We start from the raw sequence: 18,702 nt of genomic DNA on the forward strand, positions 1-18,702 counted from the left end.
TTGTTCAGTCACTGTGAGGTTTAGAGATCAGATGTTTATTTGATTTTTTTGCCTAGAAAAAAACCAATTTCCTATATTTGTGTGGAAGGATGGGCTCATTTTCAGCTCTCTTTTTTCTTTTGTCTTACACAAAAGCAAAACTAATTAATTGCAGCAGAAGTGCTGAATCATTAGAGGTTCTGGGAAGTTTCCCTATCTTCTTATGTATATATAATGTGAATTTGCATTGTCTTGTATTTGTTAAACATGTGACTATCCTTCCCCACCCTAACTCCAAATCCTCATGCTCCCACATACACATATGTGAAACCCAAGAAATTTAGAACCTTCCTACAGGTTTTTCTAAGGTTTTCTGCTGACTGACTGCAGCTTCCACTGCTTTTTTTTTTTTTTTTTGGTCTTGTAAGGTCCAGAAGCTCTCTAAGCTGTTATCAGATATTCCCATAGTGCTGATGTGTAGAAAAATGCTCCATAAAAGCTCAAGCTATAGCATTAAAGAGTACCATAATATGGCAAATAATGGTGCCTATACCACTCTAAAAAATGTATCTCAGTCAGGCAAAATTTTAGGCATCCATTCAAAATGAATGCCTTCAAGACATTGGAATTTCACAAATGGTCTCTCCAATTTCTAATGTCTGCAGGCTGTGAGAACTTCTAGTCACACTGAGAAGTGAGGAAGATTTGAAGAGATATGCATATTTTCCATATCCTCTATTCAGTGTACATCAAAACCTGATAGACAACCAGTTCTTCAGGTAATGAGCTGCAGAAAGGACTGAAAAAGACTGAGGTGACTGATAGTCTTGGAGTCTTAGAGGAATAAATTTCAGATTCCTCAGCCTTTGTCCGTACCCAAGCTAAATTCAGAGCATCAGCATGAGCTCACAAAACTCCTGCGACTTTGCTGACAACTTCCTGATGTAAATATGGTCTCTCTTTTTTTGTTTTTGTAAACTAGTAACCACAAGAGCTGAGGCTGGAATCAAGTCATGCACGAATCAATTAACATGAGACAGTATTTGCCTTGTCCAGGGCTTGTCATTCAGCTTTTCACAGACCAACTTCCTATACCAGAATGCCTCATACTAGAATTATGATTATGGTTTAGATACATGAAGACTTGGGGATGTAAACAACAATAGCTTTCAGTGAGCCCTCTTGGACAGAAAAGATCTTTCCAGTGAAAGGTGAGGTTTGTAGCACTTCTGAAGTCAGTGCTTGCATTTTCCCATCACTTAACACAGTAAAACTGTTTGGTTTTAGCTCAGTAGTCTCAAGTGTCTACAAGTCACAACAAATCCGAGAACATCTGAAACACGAATCTATGTATTATTCAATTTTCATATTCCAATTGGTATTATTCCAAGTTCTTTTACCAAAAGTAACCAGAAGGAACCATAGTCCCATAATAGTCAACAAGGTGGGTTAGAATTGTCTCAGACATAGTCTACTGCCATTGCCAACCACAAGATTTTGCTGCTTGGAAGGCAATCCAGGCACTAAAGTGCTGTGCCCTTACAGGGACAGGCTCCTCCCAGCCCCTCCTGCAGAGAGATTGCTTCAAACTCTGCTGTGTCTTACTGCAAAATATCCCTTGATTTTCTTTTTAAGGTGAATTATGTTTTTTTATTCAAGCCCTAACTGTGGAGAAAACAATAAAACATAATTTGAAGGATTTTTCATTTGTTAAACCCTACTGAAATACTATGATTAATTTATAGCATTCTTTGAGAGGTTTACACTACAGCAAGCACTGTTGAAATCAAAGTAATTAATTTTGTTAGCTAGCTAAATTTGTATTCCGTAACTGTATTTTCACATCCACAAAGCAGACTGGATTTGTGCCTTGTTTTTGTTTGCATCCTTGTGCAGCAGCAATCGCCCAAACTGACAGCAGGGCACCACCTGGCTTCGCTTTTCCCGCCTCAGTAAAGCGACCTGGTGCGGGTTCTGTTAATGCAGCAGCTAAATGCACACCTGTGTGTGCATTTTGTGTGTTCAGGCACACAAAAACAGCTCCAGCACAAGCTGCCCTGGGCTGCTCACTTACCAGCTTGCCCATGCACCGCTGCTGCCCGATACTGTCGGCACACTTGTGGTGGATGCTCATCTTGCACGCCTTACAGCGCAGTCCGTGCTTAGCGTTCGTCCCTAGGAAACACACAGCAAAGATTGAATTAGACAAAATCAATAGTTTCCATCCATTTAAACAAGTGACCTGAAAGAGCTGAAGGGGTCAGTTGCCGTAGAGCAAATACTGGCAGCATTCATTGCCTTACCTGCTTTTAAAAACGCACATTCGTACACCCATTTTCTTTACAGCCTCTCCATTTTAGGCATTTGTCCCCCAGGCTCTTTCCCAGGCTGTTGTTGCCTTTAGATTTATACTGGATTATGCTCTGCTATATGATAATCTGACCAATAGCGTCTCTGCCTCATGAACACCAAGCAAAACCCCTCTGTTATTTTGAAAGGTCTTGGCGTGGCTGTGCATGGCTGAGGGAGCCACTGAAGGAGCACCCAGGCTCTGGAGCAGCTCTGGGGAGCTGGGCCATCAGTGGAGGCCCAGGTTTTGTGGATGAAGTTAGCTCCAGCCATATGTGAGAGGGTTAACCCATCTCCTTTGCCATTTCCCACTCACAGGCAAACACATCCCTGTTTGTGTGGTTTCTTTTTCCTGCATGGTTGCTCTGGATTTGTGTGCTGTGAGGATTTTTTCAGTTATAGTTTCTTTTCAATTACACATGCTCAAAACAATACTGACAATTGCTCCCAGGGACTGCTGCTCTCACCATCCTGGGCCAGTGCTCAGAGGGTGCAGGAAGGGCTCCTTGCATGTCCCTGAGTGGGGCAGTGAGGGTGCCACAAGTTTGACCATACTCTCCTCCCTTGTCAGTAGAAAAGTTACGTGTCACAGGTAGGGGAGCTACAGCAGAAATTTGGCTTTAAAGAAGCAGAATTATCCCACTAGGCCAAATGTAGTTCTGTATTAGCTTCAGTCAGGACCTACTCTTAAATGACAGACCCAAGTCTGCTTGCTTCCAGGCAGGAACAGTCACTTTTATTCATACAACCATAACACTTCCTAAACTATGAAGAAGCAGCGATGCTGCAGCAACTCTTTTATCCCCTACAGGACTGTGTAAATGGAATGAGTAAACAACATATCTGTTCATTATATCTACTGTGAGAATTAGTATGAAATGAGGTTAATAAAAAACCCTAAAAACTCTTGACATTTTAACCAGCCCTCATTAGTCAGACGTGATAAATATTAGTCAGAAGGATCCTGCATCTGAAAGCACTCATTGAGCTTATTGGTTATGTACATGCTGCCAGTTTCATTCAGTGAAGTGCTACCTCAGAAAGAAGCACTGCAGGGAAGGTTTCATTAAGCTCTTGCTAAAACCCAGGCCTTGTGTTCCACTTTCAGAGGAAGAGGTGTCTGAAGTGGCCACTTGCAAGCCAGGTAAGGCAGGCTGAGGTAGCCGTGGGTTGTTGCAGTGAGCCAGGCTCAGATGTTTTACCTGTGTGCTTCCTTTAGGACAGGGAACCAAGATGTTCCCCACCTCCCTCTATAGACTGCTGGAGTGATAGGGACTGAATGGGGTCGAGTATGGGGTGTGCCCCAGGGACTTCAAGGGAGTGGAGTCAGTGTCTGCTCCCCACTTGTTGCCCCTTTTAGCAACAGTGAGTGCAGACATGCTTTCTATCCTCTTTTTCTGAGGTCTTTTTTCCTAGCAAACACAGGATTTCTTAGAAGAACACATGCCTGTTTATTTGTTTCTTTTTCCTGCATGATTGCACTTGGATTAGTGTGCTGAGAGGATTTTTTTCAGTTATAGTTTCTTTCCAATTACACATGCCCAAACCAATATTGACTTCTGTGGCTTTGTGCTTTTATTACTGATGATGAAATGCTGAATCACCCTTCCTGGTGATCAACAACTGGCACTGAAAAAAGAGTATTTCCCTCACAGTTTTTCATTATATTTATAGGGCAGAATGAGTAAAGGAAAATGACATCACAGTTGGACTATGCAACACGTCAGTGCTTACACCAGGTCTAATTCTCCTCTCATGCTGCTCTGTACCAAGGTACTCCTAAGATTTAGCTGTGGAGAGGCAGACAGGCTCACAGTCCTTCCTGCTGACTATGTTATGCTTTTCCAGCCATTTTAATGCTAACTTTACAAGGTGGATGTTGGTCCTTACATGTTATAACCATGTGATCACAGAAGATACACATTTGTCAAAACAATTGTGCGCAAAAATGATGTGCAAAATGAATGTGAAGCATCTGAGTTGCTTTCAAAAATCAAACCCCCAACTCTTTCAGAATAGGAGTCTGTGGTCATGTGAAAATGAGTAAGACAATTACAAAAGAGCAACTCTGTATTTCCATTGCCGAGTACCATATTTTTATATCTGAGTAGCTAAGTAGTGGCTTCAAAGAGAGGAAAAGTATTTCTGTCACACACTTGAGTCTACAAGAAGGCTAAATCAAATCAAAATGAAACCCCTGTAACTACCAAAAGCTCCAATCTTCAACCCATTTTCAGTTCTAACTACTTGGTTTACAGTGGGGCTAGCTTGGAAAAAACTTCCCTGCGTCTCCCTGCCTCCCACTGAGGAATAACTACGGAGCTTGGAGAAGAATCATTTATGCTGTATTTATGCTAAACCACCATATCTCAAGCTCTGAAAATGGCTTTTCTACAAGAAACATCTTTTTTTTTTTCCCACATAACAATTCTTTCTTCAGTTTCTCTTCCCCATTACACTAATCACTCAGAGAACTATGGCTAAGCTGTTTCAAAACTAGTGCATGCCAGGAATCAGATAACTACATACTGGCAATGTACCTGACCCAAAAGTTTCTGAGATTCAGAAATGAGGCACAATCACAGCTCACATCACAGATAAGAGATTGCATTCAGTACAGGTGTAAATGAGACCAGGGTTTGACTCATTGCATCAATTTCTGGCCTCCTATTTATGCACACTTATTGACCATGCAGATGCCTGAATGGGGCAGGTTTTAGGAGATATCTGGTAGATTAAAATAGTGAAAAAAGCAGGCAGAACACAGATCTTGAAAGGATGTTATTTAAAGCTGAATGAGTACAGTGACAGTTCCACAGTCATGCATTGGTAGAAGACAGTTATTTCATTATGCCTAAAGTAGTGGCACAGGATATAGTAATGTGTTGAAACATTATTTCCCAATAAATTCCCCTGGAAAACATAAGAAAGTTAGGAATTTGGTCTGAATGTACATTAAATACTAGAAAATAAGTGGTATTAATGACTCATAAAAGTAAAAAAAAAATAAATTACAGTGACAAAGATAGTAACAATAATAGCAATAGCTACAACAACACAATAGAGACTATTTGAGGATAATTTTCCTTTGTTGCCAGAGGGTACCAGGCCTTGTTTGAAGCTGAAAGCCTCTCTGTGGCGTGGTTACTCCCACTGGGTTAATCTTTCTGTGGATTGAAGCATAGGGCAGGGGAAGGGTAAGGAGAGGGTTCACACATGAGCTGGTTAAAGCACTGTCTGGAAGGTGCAGTGTTCCAATTAATGAAGTCTCAGACACTAACACAGTCTCCTCAGGGACATGTGCTGAGCACACACTGATGATCTGCAAGCCTGACCATCGCTGTCTAGGTTGATTTCTGTTCCCTTAAATAGCTGATGGTTTGATTGCAGCCCACTGTGTATTCCCACCAGCAGATATTCCCCTATACCAACCTTAAAGCAAAGCTGGAAGCTGCTGATGCTCACATGCAGTAGTCACTGCTTATCTTAGCTCACCTGGAATAATTTCAGTCAGTGGTGGATCAGAAATATAGGAACTGAAGGCTTTACAATTAAGCTTCACTTGGAGTAACCTAACTACTTTTTTCTCTGGTTTTCATTCAAAGGGGGAGTAAACTAACAGCTTTGATAGCTTTGCTATTACCTTCAAAAAGTAATCATCCCTCCTACCTTCTTCTCCAAAACCCCTTACTAAGGTTACTTAAGCTGGTTGGTAAATACTGAGCAGGACAGAACAAAATTCTGCTCAGTTGCTTTTTGGTTGCTGTCTGGGGATGTGATTTTCACTATTTTTATTCAAGGCACACTACTTCTTCATTCACCAAAAAGAGCAGACAATGTTTGATGAATGGACAGTTCTATTCAACATCTATTTTTTACTTTCCTCAGTCAGTGTGTGTCTTTAAGCATTATCTCTTGAGTCCCATGTTACCTTATTCCAAATACAAAGTGATTAACGGCCTCATGAGTTTTCTTATGGGCTCACTGTCTTTGTCCCTTGCCAAAACTTGTATGAGATGGCTCTCATTTAGGGGAGTAAGGGGTAAAACCGTCAGAGGTTGCACTAATGTTATTTTGGCCCAGATGCTGGTGTTTAAGTTATAAAAATTGAAAATTCTAAAAGTGGGGATTTAGAATGGAAATTACTAGACATGTTGAACTGACTTATAGTGTTCATGAACCCTTAACGTGTCCTCTTTGGTCAATGAAGTAGTGTCTATGTGGTTATGAAATTCATACAGAGAAAAAAACACACAGACATTAGAATAAATGTCCTGTGTCATAGTCATTAATGTATCAACTATCTCCAAGTCTGTAGAGGCTGGTATTCCTTTTTCAAACAGTAAAAAAGGCAAAACTGACAAAAGAAACAGTATTTCACTGGAAAAAAAGAGGACATTTCAGGCCAGAATACTGAGTAGGTCTTAAATAAACTTACAAATGAGGTTCTGTCCAGTAATTTTCTTCAGATATCAGCTAATGTATCCAGGCACCTAGGTCTGGAAGGATGCATTGTTTTGAGAAGCAGGTCATGTTTAATAACACCTCACTAGAAATACTCTGTGACTGGGTCAGCTCCCATTTGAATATCTAAACCAGAGGCTAGGTTTTCCAGAACAGTCATGGAAAATTGAATCTTAAACTGTTCTGATAATATGACCTTAAATACGTCTAAAAGGACACACTGCATCACTTTTATAAATTTAAATCTTTTTTGGAGGAAGCCTAAATGGAAACAGAACACCTCAATATAGGTGAACAGAAATATTTGTAGGCAGAGAAAGACAGAGGGAACAGGGCAGAATTTGATTCCAACTCTTTTTTTCCTGTGTTTCCTTACAAAAGCAGTTTAGTAACTACTATGCATTTCAGGAAAGTCACATTTTTCCTAAGGAACGCAAATGACAATCCGCTGGTTACAGACACACAAAGGGAGGAACCTGTGTCATCCCCTTTACGGCCACGGCACTGCTGGCTGATGCTTTTTGCCTGTTGTTCCAAGTCTCAACATAAGATTAATAACCAGAGAGGGAGAACAAGCCCTACGGCCTGGAGAAATTTCAAAGAAAACTGCAGATGTTGGTAACAACATGATGTTATACTGGCTGTATAAACATAACTATATTAGGCACTTATGCCAAAGTGGGGAAAAAAACAGAAAGGAGAGGATAAAAACGTTCAGGTCTATAAAAGACAGAATGAGGAAGGGAAAGAGACACAGATAGGCTGTCACCTCCAGCTAATCTACCTATGGCCCAACCACTATTTTTTTATTATTCCAGGTGAGAGGAACATACCACTCAGAAATTGTTTTGATTTAAAACTTTCAAAAAGAAATATATTTAAAATTACATAATTTCCATAGAACTTCAACTTCTGCTGTGGGAGGATGATAAAAATAATGAGTGTCTTGCCCCTTTCTCCCTAAATGCATTTAGAGTTGTCACCAGAAAGCTTCATCCATGCCAAAGTTTATGGGAAATGGAGAATTTTAAGCAAGCTGGGCCAGTATTGCAGCAGAGAAGGGTTTAGGATGTCACCTTAAAAAGAGGAAATGCCCGAAATGGGACTGATGCCTCTGCAGTTATCTCTAAGCCTTTGTGTACTCTACTGTCATGCCCCCTTCTTAGATTTTAATTAATTGATTTTGCATAAAAGCTCTGATGCTGAAAGAGACAACTGTTTTTAAAAATTCCTCTGTAGCAGCTTCCTGCCCCTGTGGCTGGCTGCTGCTGGACAAGCACTTCTCCTTCTCCTGCTCTATCCCAATCAAGAGCTGTGAGGAGATCAGAAAATGGCATTTTCTACATGAGACATCCAGATCTTTAAAGTTAAAAACCTTGAGCCTAATTCATCCAAACCACCAGGTTGGTTTGTAAGAATGAGCTGGGAAGTCCTTTTCTTACCCTTCCTCAGCCTCAGCTTCCCTGAGTGCCTCCTGCCACCTAGGGAACTACACTCTCTCCTAATGCCTGGCACCCTTCTAATTATATTTTTTTAACTGATGCTGCCCCATCACTTTCCCACGCCGGCATTTTGGAGAGTACAGAGGCTCAGATCCTCACCTGTTCATCAGGTGAGCCATAGATCAAAGCCTGAACACAGATTTCCCCAGCCACCCTAGAGGCCTGAACACTGAAGTCATTGCTGCCAGATACCTGATTGAGAATTTAAATTGAGAGTTATTCTTTAGTAATGACATTTTTTTCTTTATTAAGCGGTGGGTTGGATTTTTTTACAGTTAAATTCGCCACTTCAAAAAGTACAGAGCTTTGGGCATGTTAAATTTATAATTTCTTGGGATGAGGCACATTGTACAAAGTGTACAAAGTGTCCTGTTCCCATGAGTTTACCTTGTGCCACTCTAAACCAAACAGGGTGTGTAGAGAAGCTGGAGCTTGTATATTTCTGTTCTGTAGAGTAGGACTTGATATCCAATCATGGTACCTATCCTTTCAAATAAATAAATTTTAGATTATATCTCATTGAGAGGTGTGGGTCCATTTGAGTGCCTACCCCAGTTTCTCCATAACAATATCCAATGTTTAAATAGCAAGAAAAGTTGCCTTATGTGTAGGCAGGCTACATAACAGTGCATAAAATTAGAATTGACTTCCTAGTGGCATAGTTTTCTTTAGAAATGACATGCTGAGAAAAAAATGAGGCAGTAATAGGCAGGTTTTTCTGCAAGACGGTTATAGAGATGAAAAATATCCCTGCTAAAATAAAGCCTTTTAAAAATTTGGCCATAAGAATTTTTTTCAAAATGCATTTTTCACATATTCAGCAGCTTTGCTATAAAAGTCTATCCCTGAAAGGAAATATCCACCTCCGCACTTCTTAAAATATCATCTCAGGTTTTTGATCATCTAAATGTTAATTAGGATGCTGGAACACCATGGTAAATAAACCAACAGCTATTATTGAAAGAAAAAGTCCCTGTCCCCTAAACACTAAACATGCTAAATCATGTCTAACATTCCGTGCTTTGAAAAAACTGGCACTGATTTATTGTTACCTACTCTTCTGGATAATTTTCAAGATTGATGAACCTGTGCTTATAGGTCCTTGAACTGGGCTGCTTTGCTGAAAAGGAAAACATTCCAGAGAGGACAGGCATAAACTTGGCTATGTGAGGAGATGGTGGCAGAACTAAACAGGAGAAGGGAACATGGAAAAATTAAGCTTGGTGTGTTATTTCAAATGAGGACAAGCAGAGATGAATGGCTGATCTTGGTCCCAGTAGTATTAGTAAACATAGCATCCGAAGTAACTCTTCCTGAGGTGAAGATGATGAAAGTCAGATTTCAAACAAGATTTCCACTTTGACAGGCTCAGGTTATTTACACCTGTGTTGAAATGAAAAGTCATTAGTTGCAGCCTTTTTTTTTCCTGTGTTTTGAATGCTTTGAAAAAGCAGTTGAATTTTGTAAGACTGCTCACATGTGCCAAAACCTTTATCTTCCAAGGATATTGTATCATTACAGAGGAGCTGGAAAACAGAAACCAGAAATCTGAACAAAAAACTATGATGTGAAATGAAGACCAGGACCATGAGCTTGCTGAAAATGTGGGAAAAGAATTACAGAACAAAAGAACAGTGTGTCCTCAGCAAAGGGATTTGATGTCCTCTCTTCTCTGCTAACGGATTTTTGACATAAGCCTGCTGCTTATGTGGCTCCATCGTCATCAGTGAAAATGAGAGACTGCTATTTGCCAGAAGATCAGAAAAATCAATTAGAACTATAGGACAGTTAGTTCCCACTATATATATATACATATATATATAATGTGTGTGGTTGTTCACTGGCCTTCTGCTGTTTCAGACTTACTGAGGGGTTGGGCCCTTTCCTCCTGCACTAAAACCATTCCCTCACCAGTGCAAGCTCCCAGTGCTGTTGCAAGTCTGTGTTGGCACAAACCGACTGGCAGTGCCTGCTGCAGCAATGGGCCTTGCATGCAAAGTGCTGAAGTGTGACTTACCAGGACAACAATTCCTCTTCCTCCCTCTCTTTTCCATTTCACAGTAGCTAGTGATAGAGATGGGAAATGGAGTAAGAGAAGATAACAGAAGATAAGGTAAGATGTGACACCATATGGCTAAAATCTAGCGCTTGGTCAGGATTTGGCCACATGCACAGACTTCTGTTCCAAAGCTGTTTCTTCCCTTGGATCACACATAGCTAAGGAGGATCTCATCAGAAGCTACAGATGCATTGACAGCATGATTTGCTTGGACTAGAGGGAATTCAGGGCACGACCATAAGTAACTGGCTAGTTACACCATTTTGGTGGGATCAGTTTTCAAGGAATTTATTTCTACAGTTAGTCATAATGTGCTTCTACCTTTCAGAATTTTACCACCACATTTTATAGCAAAATGTGTTTCAGTTTCTTTTCCGTGTGAGGGATATACAATCACAGAATCAACTAGCTTGGGAAAGACCTCTGAGGTCAGCAATCCAACCTATGACCTAACACCACCCTGTCAACCAGACCATGGCACTGAAAGCTACATCCAGTCTTCCCTTAAACACTTCCAGGAACAGTGACTCCACCACTTGCCCCAGCAGCCCCTTCCAATATCTGTTCCTGTTTTCTGTGAATTCTTTCTGATTTCCAAGCAATGGAAAAACATTCAAGTGAAACCTTTCACACCAAGTGCAGGCTGGGGGAGAGTGAGGTGGGGCAGGGTGTTGGTAATTTTTTTCCAGAAATAGCTACTGATTTCAGTGAGATCACACAGGCTGGGAAGTACAAAAACTTCATTTACAACTGTCAAAGAGGCAATCTCAGCCTTCTACTCTTATAACCTGAAAGAATTCATTACTTGACACATAGCCGTACTGGCCTAAAGCACACCTACAGGTACACTTCCATAAGGCACCAATTAATAATTAAATAAATAAGAAAAACTTCTGTCAAGTGATTTTACAGAAGTTTATGTAGCTCAGCAAAAAAGAACATTACCTGCCCAAGGGTCAATCTGGACAGTGAAAAAAAATGGGGACATTAAGCTGAATTTTCACTCTATTGCTAAATAATTAAATCATTAATCAAAATCACCAAAGATCTGCTTTTTAAGATTTTGTCAATCAACATGAATAATTCAATGCATCACTCATAAGATGTCCATATTTAGACAGTATTTACCTTACCAGAATTCACCCTGGCTTCTAGCAGGAACAAGCCAAGCCAACACAAGCCATAAATCTTATCATCTACATATGATTTGGACCAGCATGGCTATGTGGTTTGTTGTCCAAAAACCTTAATTAATGTTGACCATAACTGGGCTACCACTATCAGGGTAGTGAAACCCAGAGGGACAGCAAAAGGCTTGGCAGGCATTATGTCTGTTGTACAATTGTACAGTGTACAAAGCTGTAACATATAGCTAAAGTCCAGCAAAGAGCACATCAATGTGTCAGAAGGTACTGGCACAGAACTGAATGTCAATACAGGTATTGAGATTTAGGAGCTGTCACTGGCAAAGAACAGGTGAAATTGTGAACAGAACAGGCAGCAGGTAACTGTTGTGTAAGTGCATGAAACTGAACCCCTGAACTCTCAGACAAGAGGTTGCTACTTGCAAGATGCAACCACTATTAGCCGCTGGAAATGTTGGTAACACTCTGACTAAACAAAAACAGTGTATCCCAAATCCTGCAATTAATAAAGAGACAGGAGACCAGAGCACTAGTTAGAAGGCTGATTATGTCCTGTTCTTATGCACATACATTATTTAGACTGGAGGAACTGTAAGCTTGGTTTCCAGAAAGAATATTTGGTGCCAAAAGTTCCTGAAAGAAAGAAGTGTTCTCAGAAAAAAGAAGGGGGCCAAAGGTGAAGATCCTGGCCTGGGGTGGGATCTGGGAAATGCAGGAAGATCTTGTAGATGAAGAAGCCATGGACATCAATGTTGTACATCAGTGACGGACATCAAAGCCAGGGGATGCCCGGGAACTGCGCCTGAGATGGGCAACTTCAAGCAGCATCAGAGCAGGAATAAAAAATTACTTTCTGCCCCAATCTCACTAGTAGTGACCCCTCCATGCAGGGAAGGGGAGACTTAGGGAATGAAAGGCTGGTGGGGAGGGAGGAAGTTAGTGTAAGAAAAAATAAATAGAGTAAAATCTGTAATGTCATTGTTTCTTCAATAAAACCTGGTACCCAGATGCTCTCCACATTAGAATTTTTAACAGTGTATTAAAGACTGCAAGAAAGGCAATATCTCACCTTGCTGCTGTAAACAGATATTATAACCTGAGAGAATTCATTATTTGACACACAGCAGTACTGGCTCAGAGCACACCTACATGTGGCACCAATTACTATTTAAACGAATAAGAAAAACCTCTCTCAAATGATGGACATAGCTAACTTCATGCATGCTCTAAAGTAACCTCCAGTGAAGCCACAATTTTCAACTACATGTCATTTTTAACTGAGCCTGTCTTCAGAATCAAAAGCCAGGACTCATGTGTTTGCAGCATCCTTCAGTGTACAAGATAAACTTATGTCAAGGGGGAAAACTGCTCCGTATTGTGTATACCTGGAGAAATGAAATTTCAGCAGATCAGATAAGAGCATTGGTGAAGTTGCAGTAACTTTCACTCCTATTACCAAAGCAGGAAAACATGCAATGATCCATGTGAGCTGCAAGGATCACTGCTCTCTGAGACATCCTTCTATATTAAGGACAGCAACAAGCACATGTGGGTAGGCATTTTACTCTACATGATGGCAGTGTGCTATTTCTTGCAGAAGCATTTCTGTTAAGTGCCTCCTTTTAAGATTTCTGCAACTCAGAGTAAGGTAAAGCTTCTAATAATTTTGCTTCTGGATAATGCTTTTGTCAGCTATACAGCATTGTAATTATCCACATAACAGTCACACTCTGGTAGATAAGGACTCTAAAGAGAAAAATTACGTTTTTACAAGAAGGTCAGCTTGAAAGAAGATGCACTTAATTTGCTTATCTGTAAACACCCAACATCCCATGTGAGCTCTGGAAAAGTACATAGCAGGACATAAAAACTGCACTTGCATTTTGCTTCATCCCTTGGCCTTTAAAAAACCTTGAGCTTGCCATTATGTTCTTCACTAGAGCTGATACCAGGAGCAATGGTACCAGGAGCCTACTCACTACTGAATAGGATGTTTGGTGGTTTTAATGTATTTTTTGGTTAAAAATCACCATGGCTAACAAAATATTAATTGTAGATGTGCTAGAAATGCTTGTTGTTCTCCATCTAATTAAACAGCAAATGTTGGTCAGCATTTTTTAAAGTCTGTTTTGACTGAGGGATTAACTGCAGTTAGTTTCATATTAATAGCAATTTCCCCCAAATTAAAGTGAGCTTGAAAACTATCTTGTAACAAATGTGAAACATGTCTGATGCTGTTCAAGGACAAATTAGAATTTATAATATATTTCCACCCTCTTTTCTCAGCTAAGCAGTTCCTGATTATCCAATTTACTTGCCTCATCTCAGAGGAGGAAGCCCTCCCAGAGGATAAACAAACTAAATATTTTCTTTTCAATATTTGCTTGAGAGCATGTTTTAACTCTTTGTTAACAAAGAAAAGTAATGATTTGATGCAGGGATAATGTGTGGCTGCCTGTAGCATTTCTACAAATGTGGGACTGCATGAATTGGATACTTTTCCCCATGTTTATCAAAAAATAGAAATGGAGCACATCTATACTGCACATACCATTTTGTTTCTATGTCTTCACTTCTGTTTATTCCCACTTTATTTATTCCAACAGACAGAATATCCACTGTTGGGAAATTTTGGAGAGTCCAGATGATATTACCTATACTTGACTGGTCCATAACTAACGGTTAAATGCATGCTGTACAGTTTGGGTAAATTAGTACTTCATATTTCCAGAAGGCTTTTGTTTGGCCCTTCTTACAGGGCTCCACTCAGAAGTGGAGAGGTCTATGCTTATGGAGACATATTAACTCAAGAAAGAGATTGTAGGATAAGCCAGGTTCAATTTCACTCTAATAGGGTAAAATAATTATTTTACACCAATTTTTAGCAGATGTGTGTTAAAAAAATACAATGTTTTTATTTCCCCTAAACCTTAGCACAGCAGAGGGAGATCACTTAATACTCACACACTGACTCTCAAAAGTGCCCACAGCCATTCATTGTCATCAACTGAAATGGAGTGTCCTAAATCCAGGAGTAAATTCAGTGGAAGGAAGGAGGAGGTAGAGGCAGGGATTGTAGATCACCTAGTAATATATGGGATGGCACCTGGTACCAGTAATTGAAAAGGTTACACAATGGCCCTTTTTCAATGAATCACAGAGTGACTGGGTTTGGAAATGTCATCTGAAGATCATTTAGTCCAATTTCCTGCTGAATCAGGTTCTACTAGAGCAGGTTGCACAGGAAAATGGCCCAGTGGGCCTTGAATATCTCTGTAACATGAAACCTCACAACTTCTCTGGACATCCTGGTCCAGTGCTCTGTAACTCTCACAGTAAATAAGTTCTTCCTCATTTTCAGATGAATCTTCCTGCTTCAGTTTGGGCCTGTTGTCCCTTGTCACTCCCAGAGCACTGCTGAGCCTGGCTTCATCCTCTTTCAAACCTCCCTTCAGGTACTTATGGACATTGATGAGATCCCCTCTCAGCTGTCTTTAGTCCAGGCTGAACAACCACAGCTCCCTTAGCCTGTCCTCTAAGTGAGATGCTCCAGGCCCCCAATCATCTTTGTAGCCATCCGTTGGACCTGCTCCAGGAGTTCCATGTACCTCCTGCCCAGGGAGCCCAGAACTGGACACAGCAGTCCAGAGGAGGCCTCACCAGGGCAGGATCACCTCCCTCAGCCTGCTGGTAAAGCTCTTCCTAGTGCACTCCAGGATACAATTGGCCTTCTTGGTCACAAGGACACTGCTGGCTCTTGGACAGCTTGGGACTGTTATCCACAGGGATCTGCAGAGCTGCTTTCCAGCAGGTCAGCTCCCAGCCTGCATTGATGCCTGGGATTATTCCTCCCCAGGTGCAGGACCCTGTGTTTGCCTCTGTTGAATTTCTGGATCTTTCCATCCATACAGCCCTCCAAGCTGTCCAGGTCTCACTGGGTGTCAGCACAGGACTCTGGGGTATTGGCTGCTCCTCCTGGTTTTGTAACATCAGTGAATTTGCTGAGGATGCATCCATCCCTTCATCCAAATCATGGATGAATGTGTTGTACAAGACTGGACCTGATCCCAACCCCTGGGGAACATCACTAGCAATGAGCCTCCAACTGGACTCTGTCTCTACCATTCAACCAGTTCCCAATCCATATTAACGTCCACTCATCCAACACTTCCTGAGTTTGCCTACAAGGATGTTAGGTGAGACAGTGCCAAAAGCCTTGCTGAAGTCAAGGTAGTCAATATCCACCACTCTCCCCTCACCTACCCAGACAGTCATGGCATCAATAGAAGGCTGTCAGATTGGTCAGGCAGCATTTTATGACTTTTCCTCACAAAAAAAAAAAAAAAAAGATTCAGCAGCTTTTGAAAGTTTCTTTCAATAGGGAAACTCTTAATAATAAACAAAACAAATTTATGCTGTAGTAGTAATAATGTCTCTGGAGGATAGATGTGGGAAGGCTTGACTGTGACTACACAAGCCCTGCTCCAAGGGTATGTCCCCCTTGGTGGAAGATCTTTACCCTTCTCTATAAGGCACAACTCTGTTCTGATGAAGTGGCAACACAAATTTCTTCCCTCAAGGTCATCTGTGTTGAGAGATGCTAGAGAGACTAGGAAGAGTGGAGGGCAGGACTGAATGAATAACATTATTTTTATTCTTCATCCTGCAAGATAAATAGAAATGTCTTTTTTTGTTTTTTCCAAGATCTCTGTCCAAAGAGCCTTCCAAACTACCATAGCCTTGGAAAAAGCCAGTTACAGTCATGCTTCCAGGAGTACTTCTACTTTGTCTTGCTGCCAAAAAGTGGTGATCAATCTGTGACCATTTACTGCACCTTTGTCTACCTGGATAATACTGCTGGATATAGGCAGGTTTGGACCAAACCAGAATTCCTACTTCATGAAATGAGGCAGCAAGCCTAAAAAAAGTCAAGCATATTTTTTAGGAGAGAGCTGATCAGACTGGAGGCAGAAAGCACTGTGTCATAGTTCCTGTGAAATTTTTCTATATTTAATAAACATCCACATAAATTACAGTTATATAAACACTTCCTCTAACCATGGAGTTTTTCCAGTACTTATTAGTCGCAGTTACAGATAGTCTAAGAGAAGAATTTCAAATGCAGAATCTAACAGAAAAAGGCTTCATTGCTTCAACCTAGACCTCTTCCCTTCCCTTTTTCCTGCATTTGAAAAGCTTGCCCAATTTATCAACTTTGACCCTAACTTTCTGGAGGATTTTACAATACAGCTTTGGGGATAAAAGTGGTTGAAATTTCTAGTGGCCACAACTGCACAGTGAAATAAAGAAATAGGGGTTGTTTCTAAAAGATGAAGTGAGAAAGAATTATTCATGGTAATTTTTTGGCTGTCTGAACCTCCAGAATGACTGGCTAAACCAGAACAGACGGTGGTAGGAGTGAGTAAATTCTGAAGGGATAACACAACTTCACTGCTTAAGCACTACTGATTAATAGACTGAAAGGAAGCTATGCTACAGCCACGTCTTGGTTTTATCTTTTTTACTTGCTTATTTGTTTTCCACAGGTTTCTCTAACTGCAATCTGGTTAGCTCCCCAAGAGGACAGGTACTGAGTTATTTACCTCCAGAGCTGCAAAGGCTCAGAGAATCTGCATACAAACCAGAAACCCAGCTGCCTTGAGAACACCTATAAATGCATATATTTCAGGGGTGGCATGACCCAGAAGGACCTGGTTTTGACTTACTGGACATTGCGAACCACAATTTTTTCTGCTCTTCCTGCAAGTTTGTTCCAGGCAAACATGCTCCAACAGGTATGCCAAAAAAACCCAGGTGTTTGATTAAAATTTTGTGCCATAGTTAAGGTTAAGAATGGAGTGAAACAGTTACACATACTTTGGAAACACAAAGAAAGATACAATAAAAACAGAGATATATTTCTTTAAAACACAGCTTTGAAAGATTGACTACAAAGTAATATATTTTTAAAAGCAAAGCACTTTTTTTGCTTCATTACTTATATTTGACTTTGATGGGAATACATTAATTGCATGTAATATGCTTGGAATATGTGGAAAAGAACATTTTTTCCATGTGAATCAGCACAGGAAATGATCTGCAAATGAATAAAACGTTGAGAATTCTACAGATGGAGTTTTTTCTGAAAAATGCACAATGTTTTACAACTCCAGAGTACTGACATCATGTTTTCTTCAACAGCAAATTGTCACAGAGATGATTGATGACACACCAGAGACTGAAGAAAAGCAAGAACTTCCTTCTGATCATAAGAACATAAGATATAATAAGATAAGACATAGGACCATAATCTGAAGCAACATTAATTTAACAGTACCTATCTTCGCTGCAGCTAGGTGGTTTTGCCTCCCTTAATTTGCCATTGCCAAAGCTTACCACATTCTTGCTAATCACAGAAAATGGTAGATAAGAAGGTATCTGAGTATCTGACATGGTTTTCTTTTCACTGTGATGTAAAATAAAAACCCCATAAAACCAGTGTCTCCTAAATGATGATCTAGTAATACATTCTACAAGACACTTTGATTTTCAAAATTTTCCCTTGCTGGAGTTAGATATTAAAGTAGTAATAAATACTACTACTAAAACCAGCAAATTAATGGTTTTCTAAAAGACATACTGTGAGAGGATGTTCAAGGGTGGATATGTTTAGGAAAATATGTAGCCCTCAATGCAGCTGAAACCCCAGTCCTAAACTAACCGATGCCAGGCACTCACAGCAGCAAAACAGTGAGTGGGAGAAAGGAGTGCAGAGTCTGCTCCAACACACTATTGATTTGCTCTGAAATTATGTGAATTATTACTGTTGAATTCATTATTAGGAATGATGATTTTATTGGAGAATTGGATGCTATAAGAAGGCCCCATTAATGTAAAATGGATTCTGCATGCACTCTTCAAAGCTCCCTCAAATGTGAAATTTCCTCCATTATTTCATTTGACAGAAAATTGCTGCTTCTGTATCAAATTTTTCTTCTGTTTACTGAGGTGGAACTTGAGTCTCAGTCTAGTACAATTAATAGGAACAGTCCAACTCCTGCCTTCAAAGCGCGGTATGAAGCACACTATTAATACTCTTTTTTCTTTTTTGAAATCACATCAATAAACAGATTTGCTTTTGAATATGTTGCTGCATTGTACTCTGGGCTGCATGAAAAACATTTGAAAGAGTAAGTTTACTCAT

The 18,702-nt window shown here is 40.3% G+C and overlaps 1 protein-coding gene across 2 annotated transcripts in view; it reads right to left on the reverse strand.

Moving 5' to 3' along the window:
- STAC (SH3 and cysteine rich domain) overlaps positions 1 to 18,702 on the reverse strand; it is a 69,285-nt gene that overhangs the window by 23,675 nt on the left and 26,908 nt on the right. The window contains exon 3 of one of the 2 annotated variants that reach the window (XM_058816021.1): positions 2,054 to 2,154. The exons of the other annotated variant lie outside the window; for it this stretch is intronic. Within the exon in view, the coding sequence (XP_058672004.1) occupies positions 2,054 to 2,154 (101 nt within the window). The remainder of the gene's footprint in view (positions 1 to 2,053; positions 2,155 to 18,702) is intronic. 2 annotated transcript variants of the gene reach the window in all.

This window comes from Ammospiza caudacuta, chromosome 1, assembly GCF_027887145.1.
Source record: "Ammospiza caudacuta isolate bAmmCau1 chromosome 1, bAmmCau1.pri, whole genome shotgun sequence".
NCBI lineage: Eukaryota > Metazoa > Chordata > Aves > Passeriformes > Passerellidae > Ammospiza > Ammospiza caudacuta.